Source organism: Amblyraja radiata, chromosome 28 (genome assembly GCF_010909765.2).
Source record: "Amblyraja radiata isolate CabotCenter1 chromosome 28, sAmbRad1.1.pri, whole genome shotgun sequence".
NCBI lineage: Eukaryota > Metazoa > Chordata > Chondrichthyes > Rajiformes > Rajidae > Amblyraja > Amblyraja radiata.
Window position 1 is genome coordinate 23,235,936 of NC_045983.1, and position 14,654 is coordinate 23,250,589.

A 14,654-nucleotide genomic window follows, 5' to 3' on the forward strand; every position below is an offset into this window, starting at 1 on the left:
GACTGGAAGGTGGCTAATATGGTGCCTCTGTTTAAAAACGGTTGCAAGGAAAAGCCTGAGAACTATAGATCAGGTAACCTAACATCTGTTGCGGGTAGGTTAATGGAGAGGATTCTGATAGTATTTGGATAGACAGAGGCTGCTACGGGGTAGACAATATGGTTTTGTATGTGAGAAATCATATCTCACAAATTTAGTTTAATTTTTTTGAAGAAATAACCAAGAAGGTTGACAAGGCCAAGGCCATAGACGTTGTCTCTGTGGACTTGAACAAGACCTTTGACAAAGTTTTGCATGGTAGGCTGCTCTGTAAGGTTAGAACGCATGGCATCGAGGGAGAAACAAGGAATTGTAGATCCTGATTTACAAAAAAAACAAAATGCTTGAGTAACTCAGTGGGACATACAGCAACTCTGGAGAACATAGATATGTAACGTTTTGGGATTCATTTCTTCTGGTCATTTCTTCAGATCTGAAGAAGAGTCTTGATCCGAAATGTCACCTACTCATGTTCTCCAAGGATGCGACCTGAGCTGCTGAGCTACTCTATCAATTTGTGTCTTTTTTTGGCATCTGGGAAGCTATCTGCTGGGATACATAATCGGCTTAATGGTAAAAAGCAAAGGGTGGAAGGTTGTTTTTCGGACTGGAGGCCAGTGTGCCTCATGGATTGATGCTGGGCCCAGTGCTGTTTGTCATCTAGATCAAGAGAACGTACAAGGCATGATTAGTAAGTTTGCAGATGACACTAAATTAGGTAGTATCGTAGACTGTGGAGATGGTTATCAAAAATTACACAATGATCTTGATCAGCTGGGTAAATAAGGTAATGAATGGCTAATGGCGTTTATTGCAATTAAGTGTGAGATATTGCATTTTGGGAAGTCAAACCAGGGCAGGACCTTCACAGTGAGTGCAGAGATCTACGAGGAAGTTGCCGGGACTCGGGCCTGAGCTTTAGGGAGAGATTGGGCAAGCTAGGACTCTACTCTTTGCAGTGCAGGAGGCTAAGCTGTGATCTTACAGAGGTGTATAAAATCATGAGGGGAATCGATACTGTTAATGCAATAGTCTTTTACCCAGGGTAAGTGAATTAAAAACGAGATGACATAGGTTTGTCAGAGAAGAAAATTTAGATAGAAACCCGAGGGACAACCTTTTTTCTCATAGGGTGGTGGTTATATATGGAATAAGCTGCCAGAGGAGATAGTTGAGGCAAGTACAATAACAGCAATTAAAGGATACTTGGCCAGGTACATGGTTAGGAAAGGTTTTGAGGGTTTCAAGGGTTCAGGTTGCAGTTTCGAGGACCAATGTAAACAAATGTATATTGCTTAGATAGGGCATCTTGGACAGCATGGATGGCTTGGGCTGAAGGGCCTGTTTCCATGCTATGTGACTATGGCTCTAATTCTTGGCAGCATCTTGGGAAACAGGTGAACATGAAAGTTTGTCCAAATTAGTTTCCCACGATGCATGTGGCTATTGACTGAACTGAGAAAATAGGAAGCTTTACCTGCGTATTTCGCTGCTTTGGCTGCTGCATAACCATCTGCAGTGACAGAGAATTTGCAAGTTATGAACAGAAATTGATATTATGGTCATCCATTTGAGCAGGCTTCATCAATATTGAATATTTCAAAATTCAATTATAATGAAACATCCTCACATCCAACTAACACATTAGCATAATCTTTGAGATAACCAATAGAATAAAGAAAGGCAATTCACCCATTAATCCTCTCATCGTGCATAGATCATACATAATTTATCTTGCCAAGAGCACACGGCACCTGGGCATTAGGTATCGTTTTGGTTTCTAAACGGTTCACTTTTTTCACAATGCTATGAGTATATTCAGAAAATTATTCACATATTGAAAGATTTCTTTCAAGGAGCAAGGTATGGTGTACAATTTTGGTCGCCTAATTATAGGAAGGATGTCAACAAAATAGCGAGAGTACAGAGGAGATTTACTAGAATGTTGCCTGGGTTTCAGCAACTAAGTTACAGAGAAAGGTTGAACAAGTTAGGGCTTTATTCTTTGGAGCGCAGAAGGTTAAGGGGGGACTTGATAGAGGTCTTTAAAATGATGAGAGGGATAGACAGAGTTGACGTGGATAAGCTTTTCCCACTGAGAGTAGGGAAGATTCAAACAAGGGGACATGACTTGAGAATTAAGGGACAGAAGTTTAGGGGTAACATGAGGGGGAAACTTCTTTACTCAGAGTGTGGTAGCTGTGTGGAATGAGCTTCCAGTGAAGGTGGTGGAGGCAGGTTCGTTTTTATCATTTAAAAATAAATTGGATAGTTATATGGATGGGAAAGGAATGGAGGGTTATGGTCTGAGCGCAGGTATATGGGACTAGGGGAGAATACGTGTTCGGCACGGACTAGAAGGGTCGAGATGGCCTGTTTCCGTGCTGTAATTGTTATATGGTTATATGTGTACATAATTGCAAAAGTAAAAGCAATAAAACATACACATTTCAATCAACATCGAGATACATTGAATATGTCATAAAAAATGGACTAATTACCAGGAACACCTCCTGCAACACCCCCTGGAATGAGAGATGAAAGAACCCCTTGGCCAGCTCCAGGCGAAACCCCGGCCACCCCTCCCGGAACAGCACCTGAAATATCATGACACGAGATTCAATTATATATATTTTCTACAAAACTCACAAAATTCTATATTGTTAGTTCTAAATGCATTTTATTATTACTAAGACAAATGTTGTTACTAATTAAAATGTTGAAATGATGTTATATAAACAATGGGTGGCAATAACCGCCTTGTAATCATTGTTACATGCTCACAAATATATATATATATATATCTACCAATACATATATATTGCATCTAATGCATCAAAGTACAAGATGGACTCAATTACAGTGACAAAAGACACCACTTAGACACCAGGTAGACATGCCTCCTCAAGTTAGTTTCACCATTCACTTTTGTCTTATATTTGCCTCGTGCATTGTTCCAATTTAAATCCAATGCCCATTAATAATATAATAATTGATAGCCATGCCATATAAAGGAGATCATTGAGATTCAACAAATGTAAAGATAGCATTATTAATGTCCTTCTTGTTACTGAGTGAGAATGAATATTTGCATGAATTTGTTTTCCTGCAATGATGAATAAATTTGACTAACCTCCATATTTTGCAGCTTTGGCTCCTGCATATCCACCTGCAATGACAGAGGATTAACAATTTATGATAATGAGTAGCATGCTGAGTTGTAATCTGATGATCAAACACATCACCTCATTCCAGAGAAACCTTATTTCTAACATATTCAATATTATTGCACATTGCTCAAATCCAATGAACAAAATAACATTTTCAGATTACAAATTGAACGAGAAAAACAATTAGCCATTTAATTCCTTACAGTTATACAGATTGCTTGAATTACTTTATTGTGGGCACATGACGACTTGTCAATTGCTGAGGTGACCCGTTGTCTTGTCAAAAACATTTCATTGTACCGTTGACCCTGTGTTAACCTACATATGACAAATAAAACTGAACTGAACTGAAATTGCAGTAGCCTAGTAATTATGTTGTTAAAGCGATAGCCAGATGCCTGAATGTTTGATTCAAAGATTAAAATCTGAATTGTACTAGCTGGATGGAAAATGTCAAAGGTTCAGAGGTTCAATTTTATTGTCACATGTACCAATTAAGGTACAGTGATATGCGAATCGCCATATAGCCCTACAAAAAAGCAACAAGACACACAACTACATAAAGTTAATATAAACATCCACCACGGTGGATTCCCCACTTTGATGGAAGGCAAAAAAGTAACATTTTCTTCCTCTTTATTCTCCCGCGGTCGGGGCAGTAGAACCATCCGTCAGGGCGATCGAAGCTCTCGCAGCCAGCGGTCGAAGCCCCCGCATCGGGGCGATCGAAACTCCCGCATTGGGGAGATCGAAACTCCCGCATTGGGGCGATCGAAACTCCCACGTTGGAGTTCCTGAAGTCAGTCTCTGACCAGAGACCGCGGGCTCCGTGATGTTAAGTCCGCAAGCACCCACGGTTGGAGCTCCGAGGTTGATCCCTGGCAAAGGGATCGTGGGCTCTTCGATGTTAAAGTCCTGCAGGTTCCCCGCGGTGGAGCTCTCAAAATCAGTCTCCAGCAGAGGCCGCCAACTCCTCGATGTTAGGCTGCTGTGCGGACGGAGATACGATACACAAATAAATCGTATCTCCGTCGAGGTAAGAGATTAGAAAAAGTTTCCCCCAACCCTCCTCCCCCACCCCCCGACATAAAACAAGCTAAAGAACACTAAAAACATACATTTAACAAATACAATTCAAACACAGAAGGAAAAGACAGACAGACTGTTGGCGAGACAGCCATTGCTGGCGCCACCTGGAAAATACAGGAAATAAACTAAATCTGGAATTCAAATATATTGAAATAATTTATCTCTATAATTGTAATCATTAAACTACAAATTGTTTTAAAAAACATCTGGTTGATTAATACACTGCAGGAAAGAAAATCCATAATCTTACTGGGATATTCACCAAATATGTTGGAACGCATCAATACTGAAAGTTTTGTTTTAAAGAAGCACGGAATTTTATATAAAATAATTTATTAATTTGTTTTCATGGTATGGATGTTTTTTAACTGACTTCAATAGAACAGAGCAGTTTAAAATAATGAAAAATTATTTCTGCTTGAAAACCAAGCGCGTTTCCCATCTCGCACGAAAGGCACTCAAATAGTTGTATGCTGCATGGAAAATAAAAGGAACTATTTTTTTGCCTAATGGGGCTTACTCAAACTTGAGGCCCCAATTTACAACAGTTTACAAGTTCAAATATTCACCGATTGAGAATTACCTACAGGAAATCTCACTTCACTCTGTTTTGTCCCAGGTTAAACTAATATATGATCGTTGATTCAGGCTACATTTGTAATCTAATAGCAGCAATTATAAAAATGGAGATTCTGCTTTTGAGGAGCAAAACCGACATATTTGCAAAACATACTTATATCTCAATAAACATTAAAATACATAGAAAAATGTCTGTAATATGCGACAAAATTACCAGGAACACCTCCTGGAACACCCCCTGGAACGCCACCTGGAACAGTGCCTCCAGCTGAACCCCCCGGAACTGCTCCTGGAACACCACCTGGAATATCAGCACAGGAGATGTACAATCATCTATCTTTTCGACAAAAGTAACAGATGATCTTAATTTTTCTGCTAAACAGATTAGGTTATTAGCAAGATTGCTGTTCTCAAACATGGCTCATGGCTTTCGTTACAGCAAGAACTTTCTGGAATGTGACCAGAAGTTCAAATCATTTTAATGACTTGAAAGAGATGATGAGAAAGATTTATTCTATTAATTAGTTTTTGGATGTGACCACAATGCAAATTGTACAAGTAAATGTAATGTTATGTGATGGGAAATATCAAAAATATTTCAAATGGTGTCCTGTAGAATCATTGGATGGCACTGAGATTATTTCACCTATTGCATCATGTCCATAAAGGGCCTGTCCCACTTAGGTGACTTTTTAAGCGAATATAGGAGTATGGATGAATTTGTTTCTCCAACATGCAGGGGGTATTGAATGAATTTAAAAAATACTTGCAGTTTAAGGTGCATAACTACCTTCAGTAATATGGGATTAATAAATTGTAATAGTTAATTAATGAGCAATACTTAAATTATTCAAAGTAACATTCTTTAGGATCACTTGAAACATAAATAAGATGGGGGAATATTACCATTAATGCCCTTCTCTTACAAAGATTGTGTGTAAATTTATTTTTGAATCTTAAATACCCTTACAATAAATTGGATCAAAACTAAAGAAAGGTGGACAAATGGTGTGCATTGCTATCACGACAAAGGCAACTGGATGAAACCATTAACAGAAATCGGCTGCTCAACGCTGTCATGGATCTTCCATAAGTTTTCTTCAGCGGGTGACGACTCAGAAAATTGTCTTCAGTAGTGATGATCATGTCTGCTCAAGGGCTACACACGGAGCTTTGGTAATGCATTTCAGGAGATTTCCAGTAAGCAAGTTCAACCTTGAGGATCCAACATAGATAAATGCAGGATAATTTAATATGTAGATAGATAATTCTATTGCAAATTACCTGGAAGACCTCCTTGAACGGCTCCAGGAACACCTCCAGGTACACCGCCTTAAATGACATGGTGCAGAGTTATATTCATTAATATATTAAATTAACCTAACTGGTGTACTTCTTATTGAGAGTTAGCATATTACAATATTATTATGATTCCAATCACAAAGATGAATTGTTACTTCAATTTGAAGCAGAACAGAATGAGGAGCATAATAAGGATAGTTTATTCTGGGGTAGAGAGTAAATTAATGCTAAACATGACTGCAAATTAATGTACCGGTATATTAAATGCAAAATATATTCCAGAAGTTTAAAAAATATAGCATTTACATTGTAAAATGCCATATACAGTCCAGTGCCTTGATGGCTAGATATCCACACACCACCAACCCCACATAACATTTGGGAGAAAAAGGGCAGATAGCACTGAATAAGCTTGACTTGCTGAAGTCCAAAGAATGCGCTGCATCTTCTCCACAGATGCTGCCTGACCTGTTGTGTGTTGGCACCATTTTCAATTTTCCCTTTTAGATTCAGACTCTTGTTGCTATTCAATCTACCTGTCTCTATACCTACTTCCCCTTCACTTCCTGTCTATTCCACCCAGTCACCCTTCCTTTTCCCAGTCCGCTAATTTATATTTATTGCTGGTGCAGTGTCTTGACCTGAAATCCCAACAATTCTTTAACCCACAGCTGCTGCTTGTCGCATTGAGTTCTGCAGCAATTTGTTTTGCTCCGTGTATCCTCCTACTCACATCCTCATTCCCCTACACCCATTCTCGCTTCCCAGATTTCTGGTCTCACTCTACCTCAACTTGCTCTTGTCCCCCTGTTCTCTGCTCAGCTTGACCTGAACACTTTATATTCCATCCTTCCTCTGTGGTGAATCTGTGGAATTCTCTGCCACAGAAGGTAGTTGAGGCCAGTTCATTGGCTATATTTAAGAGGGAGTTAGATGTGGCCCTTGTGGCTAAAGGGATCAGGGGGTATGGAGAGAAGGCAGGTATGGGATACCGAGTTGGATGATCAGCCATGATCATATTGAATGGCAGTGCAGGCTCGAAGGGCCGAATGGCCTACTCTTGCACCTATTTTCTATGTTTCCTCGCTCTCCTCCTACCTCTTGTCAAGCTTTCATTCCCCTCGGGCTCTTCCATTCCTTTGCTTTAACTCTCCTCTTATCTTGTCCTTCTTGTACTGTCCCTCCTTCATCTCATTCCTGCTCCCTACTCTCCCCCCACCCCTTATCCTTTTTGCCCTTATCCTCTCCCAGCTGTTTGCTTGCATCACCAACAATGTCTTCCTTTTCCCCTTTCTCTCTCTCATATGGCTCATTTATGAGCGATCCCATTTCTCTCTTTCTCTCCTCTAAATTTCTCCCATTCTCTCCCTCAATTTTTTCAGCCACTTAATTTCTGTCACTGCCCTTTTTCATGCTCTCCCTCCTTTCTATCATTTTTTTTCCCTCTCCTGTCCTGTTTACATTACAATTCAATTTGCTTCCATCATCCAGCATTCCAAATCACAACAATGATTTGAGAAGTATCCTCATGCGATATTTGTTTCATTTGCTAACATCTTCATTTGTGTTCCATTTTGCATATACTATCAAAACCAATATTTTGAATATTTCTCTCTACTCTTTTCTTATCATTGTCTACTTTAAGCAGAACATCCACGGCTTCAGTTTCCCCCACAACTGAAACCTCACTTCCCTGTACCTTTTGAGGAAATCGCTTTTGTACATTTTATCCATAAGTTTGACATCTTTCCCAAATGCAACAGGTAGAGTACAGTGTCCCAGGTGAGGGTAAGCCACTGCTTTAAAGCAACTTAAGAAATCTTAATTCTGTTTTTGTTCTCTGTTTCTATTAATATAACCAAAGATCACATTTGATTTTTCAGTGTCCCCCCTCTTTCCAAGATATGTGTACATAAACTCATCAGCGTCTTTGCATTCTTCTCTTCAGTGCTAATTTTTAATAGCCATTTATCTGCCCATTTTAATGTTATCTTTATCTTTGAAAGTATACCCTCTATATCCACTATAAAACCTGACTGCTATTAAGGTAATTGGAAGTGCAACTACAAATATTTCACCTTGTCTGCAGGTTTTCCCTTGATTGTTAATATGAAAATAACACAATATGGCATTAAATTTTCAAGCCAAAAGACAGGGATAAATAAAAGCAGGATCTAGACATGGGAACACGTGAAAGCAGCTTCACTGTTTGAATCTGTTGCACCAGTCACGCTCTTATATTGAAAAGAAATGCTTATTAACACAAAAATGTTATGCTAAGTTAAAATGTTTGATGGATTTACCTCCATATTTAGCAGCTTTGGCAGCTGCATATCCAGCTGAAAGAAGATTGACAAGTTATGATAGAGATCAACCAATTTTTTAGTTTGACATCAATGTGAACATTAACAAAATGACTTCGATTGGCACAAAATGGTACGATTATGTTTTTGGCTTTCTCGAGGCAACATGGTGTACATGGAATCGATGGATGGTGGTTGGTTTGTGTGATGGAATGGGATATATCCACAACTCTGCAATTTATTGTGGTCTTGGGCAGAGCTGTTGCCAAACCAAACTGTGATGCATCCCGACAGAATACTTTCTACAGTTTATCTGTAGAAGTCAAGCGTTGTTGGAGACATACTGAATTTCTTTCATCTTCGTAGGAAGTAAAGGTGTAGGTGTGCTTTTTTGACTGTAGCTTCAATATGGTTGGTTGAGGGCAAATTGTTGGTGATATTTACGCTGAGGAATTTAAAAGATCTCTCAGGAAAGTGTTCATAGCATGATATAATTTAATATTCAGTTTGATGGTGAGAAACTTAATTCTGAAACTAAGTATCTTACATTTAATTAATGGCAATTACAATAGCATGTGGACATAGTTTATGAAAGTGACTAGAAAAATAGGTTAGTGAAAAGATGTATCAACATTTAAGATGATGAATCAGCATTGACCCCCCAAGTGCACTGAACACCTCTTCCTCCAGAATGCATGGCTGTAAAATGAGATGTTTGATCATGTCATGCGGAAGAGCTGAATACTATGTCACTTCCCTTTGAAGAGGTAAAGGCATGACAGAAATTAGCGGATTTTAGTTTTGCTGGTACACCAGACTATTTGCAGTTAATGTTTGCCTATGTAAAAACATTGCTGCCTTATTGAGACACAGGTACATGCTTTCATAAGATGTATGCATGAAGATTAGGAACTAATGGCACTAGGAATTGATTCCCTTGCAGCACCATTTTAAAGCGTGTTTTTTTCAGTGCAAATTAATTTCTAGACAATTAGATTTATTTCCCAATTTAGTCTTATGTCACATTTGCTGTTAACGGCATTTTATTTTTGGAATTTTAAAGCCAAATTTAAATTCTGAAGTCACCAGAAAAGAATTTGATTTACATTCTCGAGTGTTAGCTCAGGGACTGTACTCTGTATTCAATAACATTAATTGTGGATTACACTTCCTGCAGAAATGAAAAGAGTGAATGCAGGAAATGCTAAGCAGACCAGGCAGCACATGTGGTAATCTGTGGAGGAATAGAGTTAATTGAGAAAAGATCCACAGTTCCCTCTTATTATCCTTATCAAATCTTGTATTTGACGACAGGTCATCGTACTTCAAAATGTCTTCCAATTTCCACTCTCCATGGAGATCCCACTGATGAAGCCAAATTTTAGTTAAAAATATAAGAAGATATTAAAATAGGTTTCTGGGCTAGCTTACAGCTTATATTTAGTGTCAAATTAGGCTTGCCTCAGGTTGCAGTGTGTGGGATAATAAATCCTATAACATTGTCTCCCAAGTGACAAGCAGAGAGGAGAAGCTAGAGAGATATCTTTGAAGTAAGATGCCATAAACCAAATGGCCAATGTTTATGACGGAGAGAGGAATCAGGGAAGTAGAAAGATAAGATGCCATAAAATGGCCAATGTTTTTAGTATATCTTGTACCATGTAAACAAAAGGTCTTTGATGTGATGCATTCTGTGGAAACCTTTTCCTGTACCTCTGACCATGACTAATGTCTGTGGAATGTGCTAAGGGGACAAAAAAAACCCTATTTAATGCAATGTAATTCTGTTGTTCTGCGAAGTGGACGGAGGACGGTCAAGTGTCTGTATTGGTCACTTGACTGGAATTCTCGCTCCCTTCCATCGGCCGATAATAAGTAAAGTTGTGAACTGGTCTACCAAACAGTTTGTGTGGTGTCTGTTTATTAAGAAGCGAACCTGGTTTAGTTGTTAAGAAAAGTAGCTTTTTCACCACGTCTTGCCGAGTATTACCAGCAATCAGCATTTTCTTATTTTATTATTGTTACTCCTGATTTGTTTATTAAAAATTCTATTTACAAAATAGGAATATCTAACAATAGAATTACAGAATTGTTGCGATTTTCTAACTTTATACTCTGGGAGCTTAGTAAACCTTGTTAAAGTGCTACATAATCTTTAACAATGATGCTTTTTGGTCAAAATATGAAATAGACAAAACAGAGGGCTAATAGCATGCATAGACATTTTATAGGTAAGATTCCATCTTTCATTTTGTAATTTGATAATATTAGCAAGGTGTTGTAATAAAAGGACTGGATTGCAATATTAAAAAACATCTTAAAAAATGAGGAAAATATTATTGAAAATCCTACCTGCACTATATGGAATTCCATAGCCACCTGCAATGCAAATAAAAACGTCACAAACTGTGTTTAATAATTAAAAACTAGACTAGATTATATCGAACACAGTATAGTGTATGCAAACCAATAGATAGTAAAACTCAAAACATGGTTACACAATTCTGTCACTATGCAGCATGGTGTGATCATAGACAGTTCCTCTCTTCGGTACACAGACCCCACTGATTTTTAAGATTATTCTTGACCAGATATAATTCTATTTACTGTGATGTTTTTGGATGTATAATAAATTGGATATTGTGATAAGGCCTCAGTGGTTCACATTCTTTACACATATCCAAATATTTATTTGGGAATTTTGAGTAGAAACTTAGCACAAGTTCATAGAAACCATTTTGGTGGAGAGGTTCATATGAATATAGCAATTAAACGTCTCATCAAATGATTTCAGTGCAGAACTGCAACTGGTCAAGATCATCTGAACAAAGAAATAAGTCAGCCACAGAAATACCAAATGTACAAATAAATAATGGGAGGATAAAAAGGTAAACTTAATGGAAAAAGTTAAATATTTCACTCCTTTAAAATCTTCCACAATAATAAGACTCTGAAGGAATATGAATGCCGAGACGTTATTCATCACTAATTAGGGGTTGCTTCGGCATCATTCTATATTAATTGAACCAACAGCACATCTTTTGGTAAGATTAGTCTTCATCTTGCACATAATTTATTCTGCTTCACCTATTTGAATCCTACATTTTTTTTCTGTGAACTACTGGTACAGTATAGCTAAGCATCTGGACATCTTTGTGGTCTGTGTAATAGGATCATATAATCTAGTACACACCAATGCTTGGATTGAGTGTGCTGCCATGACATCTTGTCTCACTGATGAAACTGAACATTCATTATGACAGGACTTTTCTCCAAGAACATTGACAAAAGAAGGACTCAATGGGCTGCTGTTGTATAAAGCAGCGAGAGATTGCAGAATTTGAACAATAGCAGTTAGAACTATAGCAACAGTGACAATAATAAGTAACAACTGCATTTTGAATTATAATACAACTGCATATGCTGCAACTAGGTTTTTTCAATGTTGTAACTATTCATATTTGATTGTGATTATGTCTGAGCTTACTTCTAAATTGGGAAACTTCTCACACTTTCTCCATATCCACTAAATCTGTATTTGAATCTGTATCTTCCCACATTACCCATGCTCTACTATTGCTCCTATTAATATCCTATATGTGAAAACATGCACAGCACATACCTGGAAGTTTAGGTGAAAGAACTGGATAGCCAACAGGCACTCCTACTCCAAAGCTACCATAACCTATCAGGAAACAGATAAAAAATGTCAAGTATTGGATGAAATGGGAAGGCATTTATCTAACAGGTGAACTTCTAACAGGTGTACATTAAAAAGCATGCTGACTAGTTGCTTCTCGGCCTATTTCAGTAATTTGAACGCCCATGAACTTAGGAGGTTCGGCATATCCCCAACAACTCTCACCAGCCTCTACAGATGCACCATAAAAGCACTATATTGGGATGCATTACAGCATGGTTCGGGAACAGCTCCTTCCAAACCCCAAGAAATTGCAGAGAATTGTGGATGCAGCCCAGACCATCATGCAAACCAACCTCCCTACCATTGACTCCATCTGCACTTCACACTGCCTCGCCAAGGCCACCAGCAGAATCTAGGATGAGTCTCACTGCGGACACTTCCTCTTCTCCCCTCTCCATTCAGGTAAGAGGTACAGAAGGGTGAACATGCATACCTCCAGATTCAGGGATAGTTTCCTCCCAGCTGTTATCAGGCAACTATCCTATCACCATCTGGAGAGTGGTCCGGCCCTACCATCTACCTCATTGGAGACCCTCGATCTATCTAAAATGCACTACTGGACTTTAGCTTGCCTTACACGTTATTCCCTTGATTATATATCTGTACACTGAAGACAGTTTGATTGTAATCTTGTATAGTCTTTCCGCTGACCGGATAGCACGCAGCAAAAAGCTTTTCACTGTACCTTGGTAGATGTGACAATAAACTAAACAAAGAGGTTGCATAAAGTGGTGGACATTACACAGTCCATCACAGGTATTGACCTCCACTTTCAAGGGATCGACAGGAAGTGCGGTCTCAAAAAGGCAGCTAATATCAACAAAGCCCCACAGTACCCTGGCCATGCTCTCACCTCTCTGCTACCATCGGGAAGAAGATACAGGTGCCTAAAAACTATGACCTCCAGGTTCAAGGACAACCCTGCCTCTTCAACGATCTACTATGGACTTTGTTTAAGTTGCACTTTATTATCTATAATACTGGTAATTTATTGTATTGTTGATTAATATTTATTTGTTGTATTTTTGCCTGCAAAGCAACATTCAAAGCAAATGTATACCTGGTCTTCGTTGATTTGTGCCCCAATACACCTCAGTCCCTTTAAATGTCAACATGACCTAATCTCTCAATTGTTTAAAAATAATCAATTTATCTGTTATTTGCAGCAAAGTAACACATTTTTATATTTATATTCTATCTGTTATGATCTTAGGTTTTCATTCATCTTGACAAAATCGTCTGTAAGTCTTTTTACATCCACCTCAAAACTCAAACCAGTCAATTTCTTTAGGAACTTGAAAATATCCCCTCAGCTAAATTGGGGTCCATGCGCCAATCCTTGTGGTTCCTCATTAGTTTCAATTTACCAATCTGAGAAAGATCCATTTATGTGCACTCTTTCCATCCTGTTCAATGATGAATGTTCATTCATCTCATGGCTCTTACCTTTGTTAACCAACCTCCTATCCTGGACCTTAGTGGAAGCGTATACAGTGCCCTCAATAATGTTTGGGACAAAGACCCATCATATTTATTTGCCTCTGTACTCCACAATTTGAGATTTTTAATGGCTTTAATAAAGGCCATTTTTATACATTTTGGTTTCACCATGTAGAAATTACAGCTGTGTTTATACAGTCCCCCCATTTCACCATAATGTTTGGCTTCACAGGTATTTGTAATTTCTCAGGTGTGTTTAATTACCTCCTTCATGCAGGTACAAGAGAGCTCTCAGCACCTAGTCTTTCCTCCAGTCTTTCCATCACCTTTGGAAAGTTTTATTGCTGTTTATCAACACGAGGACCAAAGTTGTGCCAATGAAAGTCAAAGAAGCCATTACGAGACTGAGAATCAAGATTAAAACTGTTTGAGACATCAGCCAATCCTTAGGCTTACCAAAATCAACTGTTTGGAACATCATTAAGAAGAAAGAGAGCACTAGTGAGCTTAGTAATCGCAAAGGGACTGGCAGGCCAAGGAAGACCTCCACAGCTGACGACAGAAGAATTCTCTCTATAATAAAGAAAAACCCCAAGCACCTGGCCGACAGATCAGAAACACTCTTCAGTAGTCAGGTGTGGATTTGTCAATGACCACTTTCCCCAGAAGACTTCATGAACAGAAATACAGAGGCTACAGTGCAAGATGCAAACCACTGGTTAGCCACAAAAGTAGGTTGGCCAGGTTCCAGTTTGCCACAAAATACTTAAAAGAGCAACCACAGTTCTGGAAAAAGGTCTTGTGGACAGATGAGATGAAGATGAACTTATATCAGAGTGATGGCAAGAGCAAAGTATGGAGGAGAGAAGGAACTGGCCAAGATCCAAAGTATACCACCTCATCTGTGAAACACTGTGGTGGGGGTGTTATGGCCTGGGCATGTATGGCTGATGAAGGTACTGGCTCAATTGTCATCATTAATGATACAACTCCTGATGGTAGTAGCATAATAAATACTGAAGTGTATAG

The 14,654-nt window shown here is 38.6% G+C and overlaps 1 protein-coding gene across 1 annotated transcript in view; it reads right to left on the reverse strand.

Moving 5' to 3' along the window:
- eln (elastin) overlaps window positions 1–14,654 on the reverse strand; it is a 122,993-nt gene that overhangs the window by 81,546 nt on the left and 26,793 nt on the right. Inside the window, exons 7-14 of the mRNA XM_033046078.1 lie at window positions 12,105–12,167; window positions 10,835–10,861; window positions 8,483–8,518; window positions 6,162–6,209; window positions 5,092–5,178; window positions 3,173–3,208; window positions 2,541–2,636; window positions 1,517–1,552 (exon numbers count right to left, since the gene is read on the reverse strand). Coding sequence (XP_032901969.1) covers window positions 1,517–1,552; window positions 2,541–2,636; window positions 3,173–3,208; window positions 5,092–5,178; window positions 6,162–6,209; window positions 8,483–8,518; window positions 10,835–10,861; window positions 12,105–12,167 — 429 coding nt within the window. The remainder of the gene's footprint in view (window positions 1–1,516; window positions 1,553–2,540; window positions 2,637–3,172; window positions 3,209–5,091; window positions 5,179–6,161; window positions 6,210–8,482; window positions 8,519–10,834; window positions 10,862–12,104; window positions 12,168–14,654) is intronic.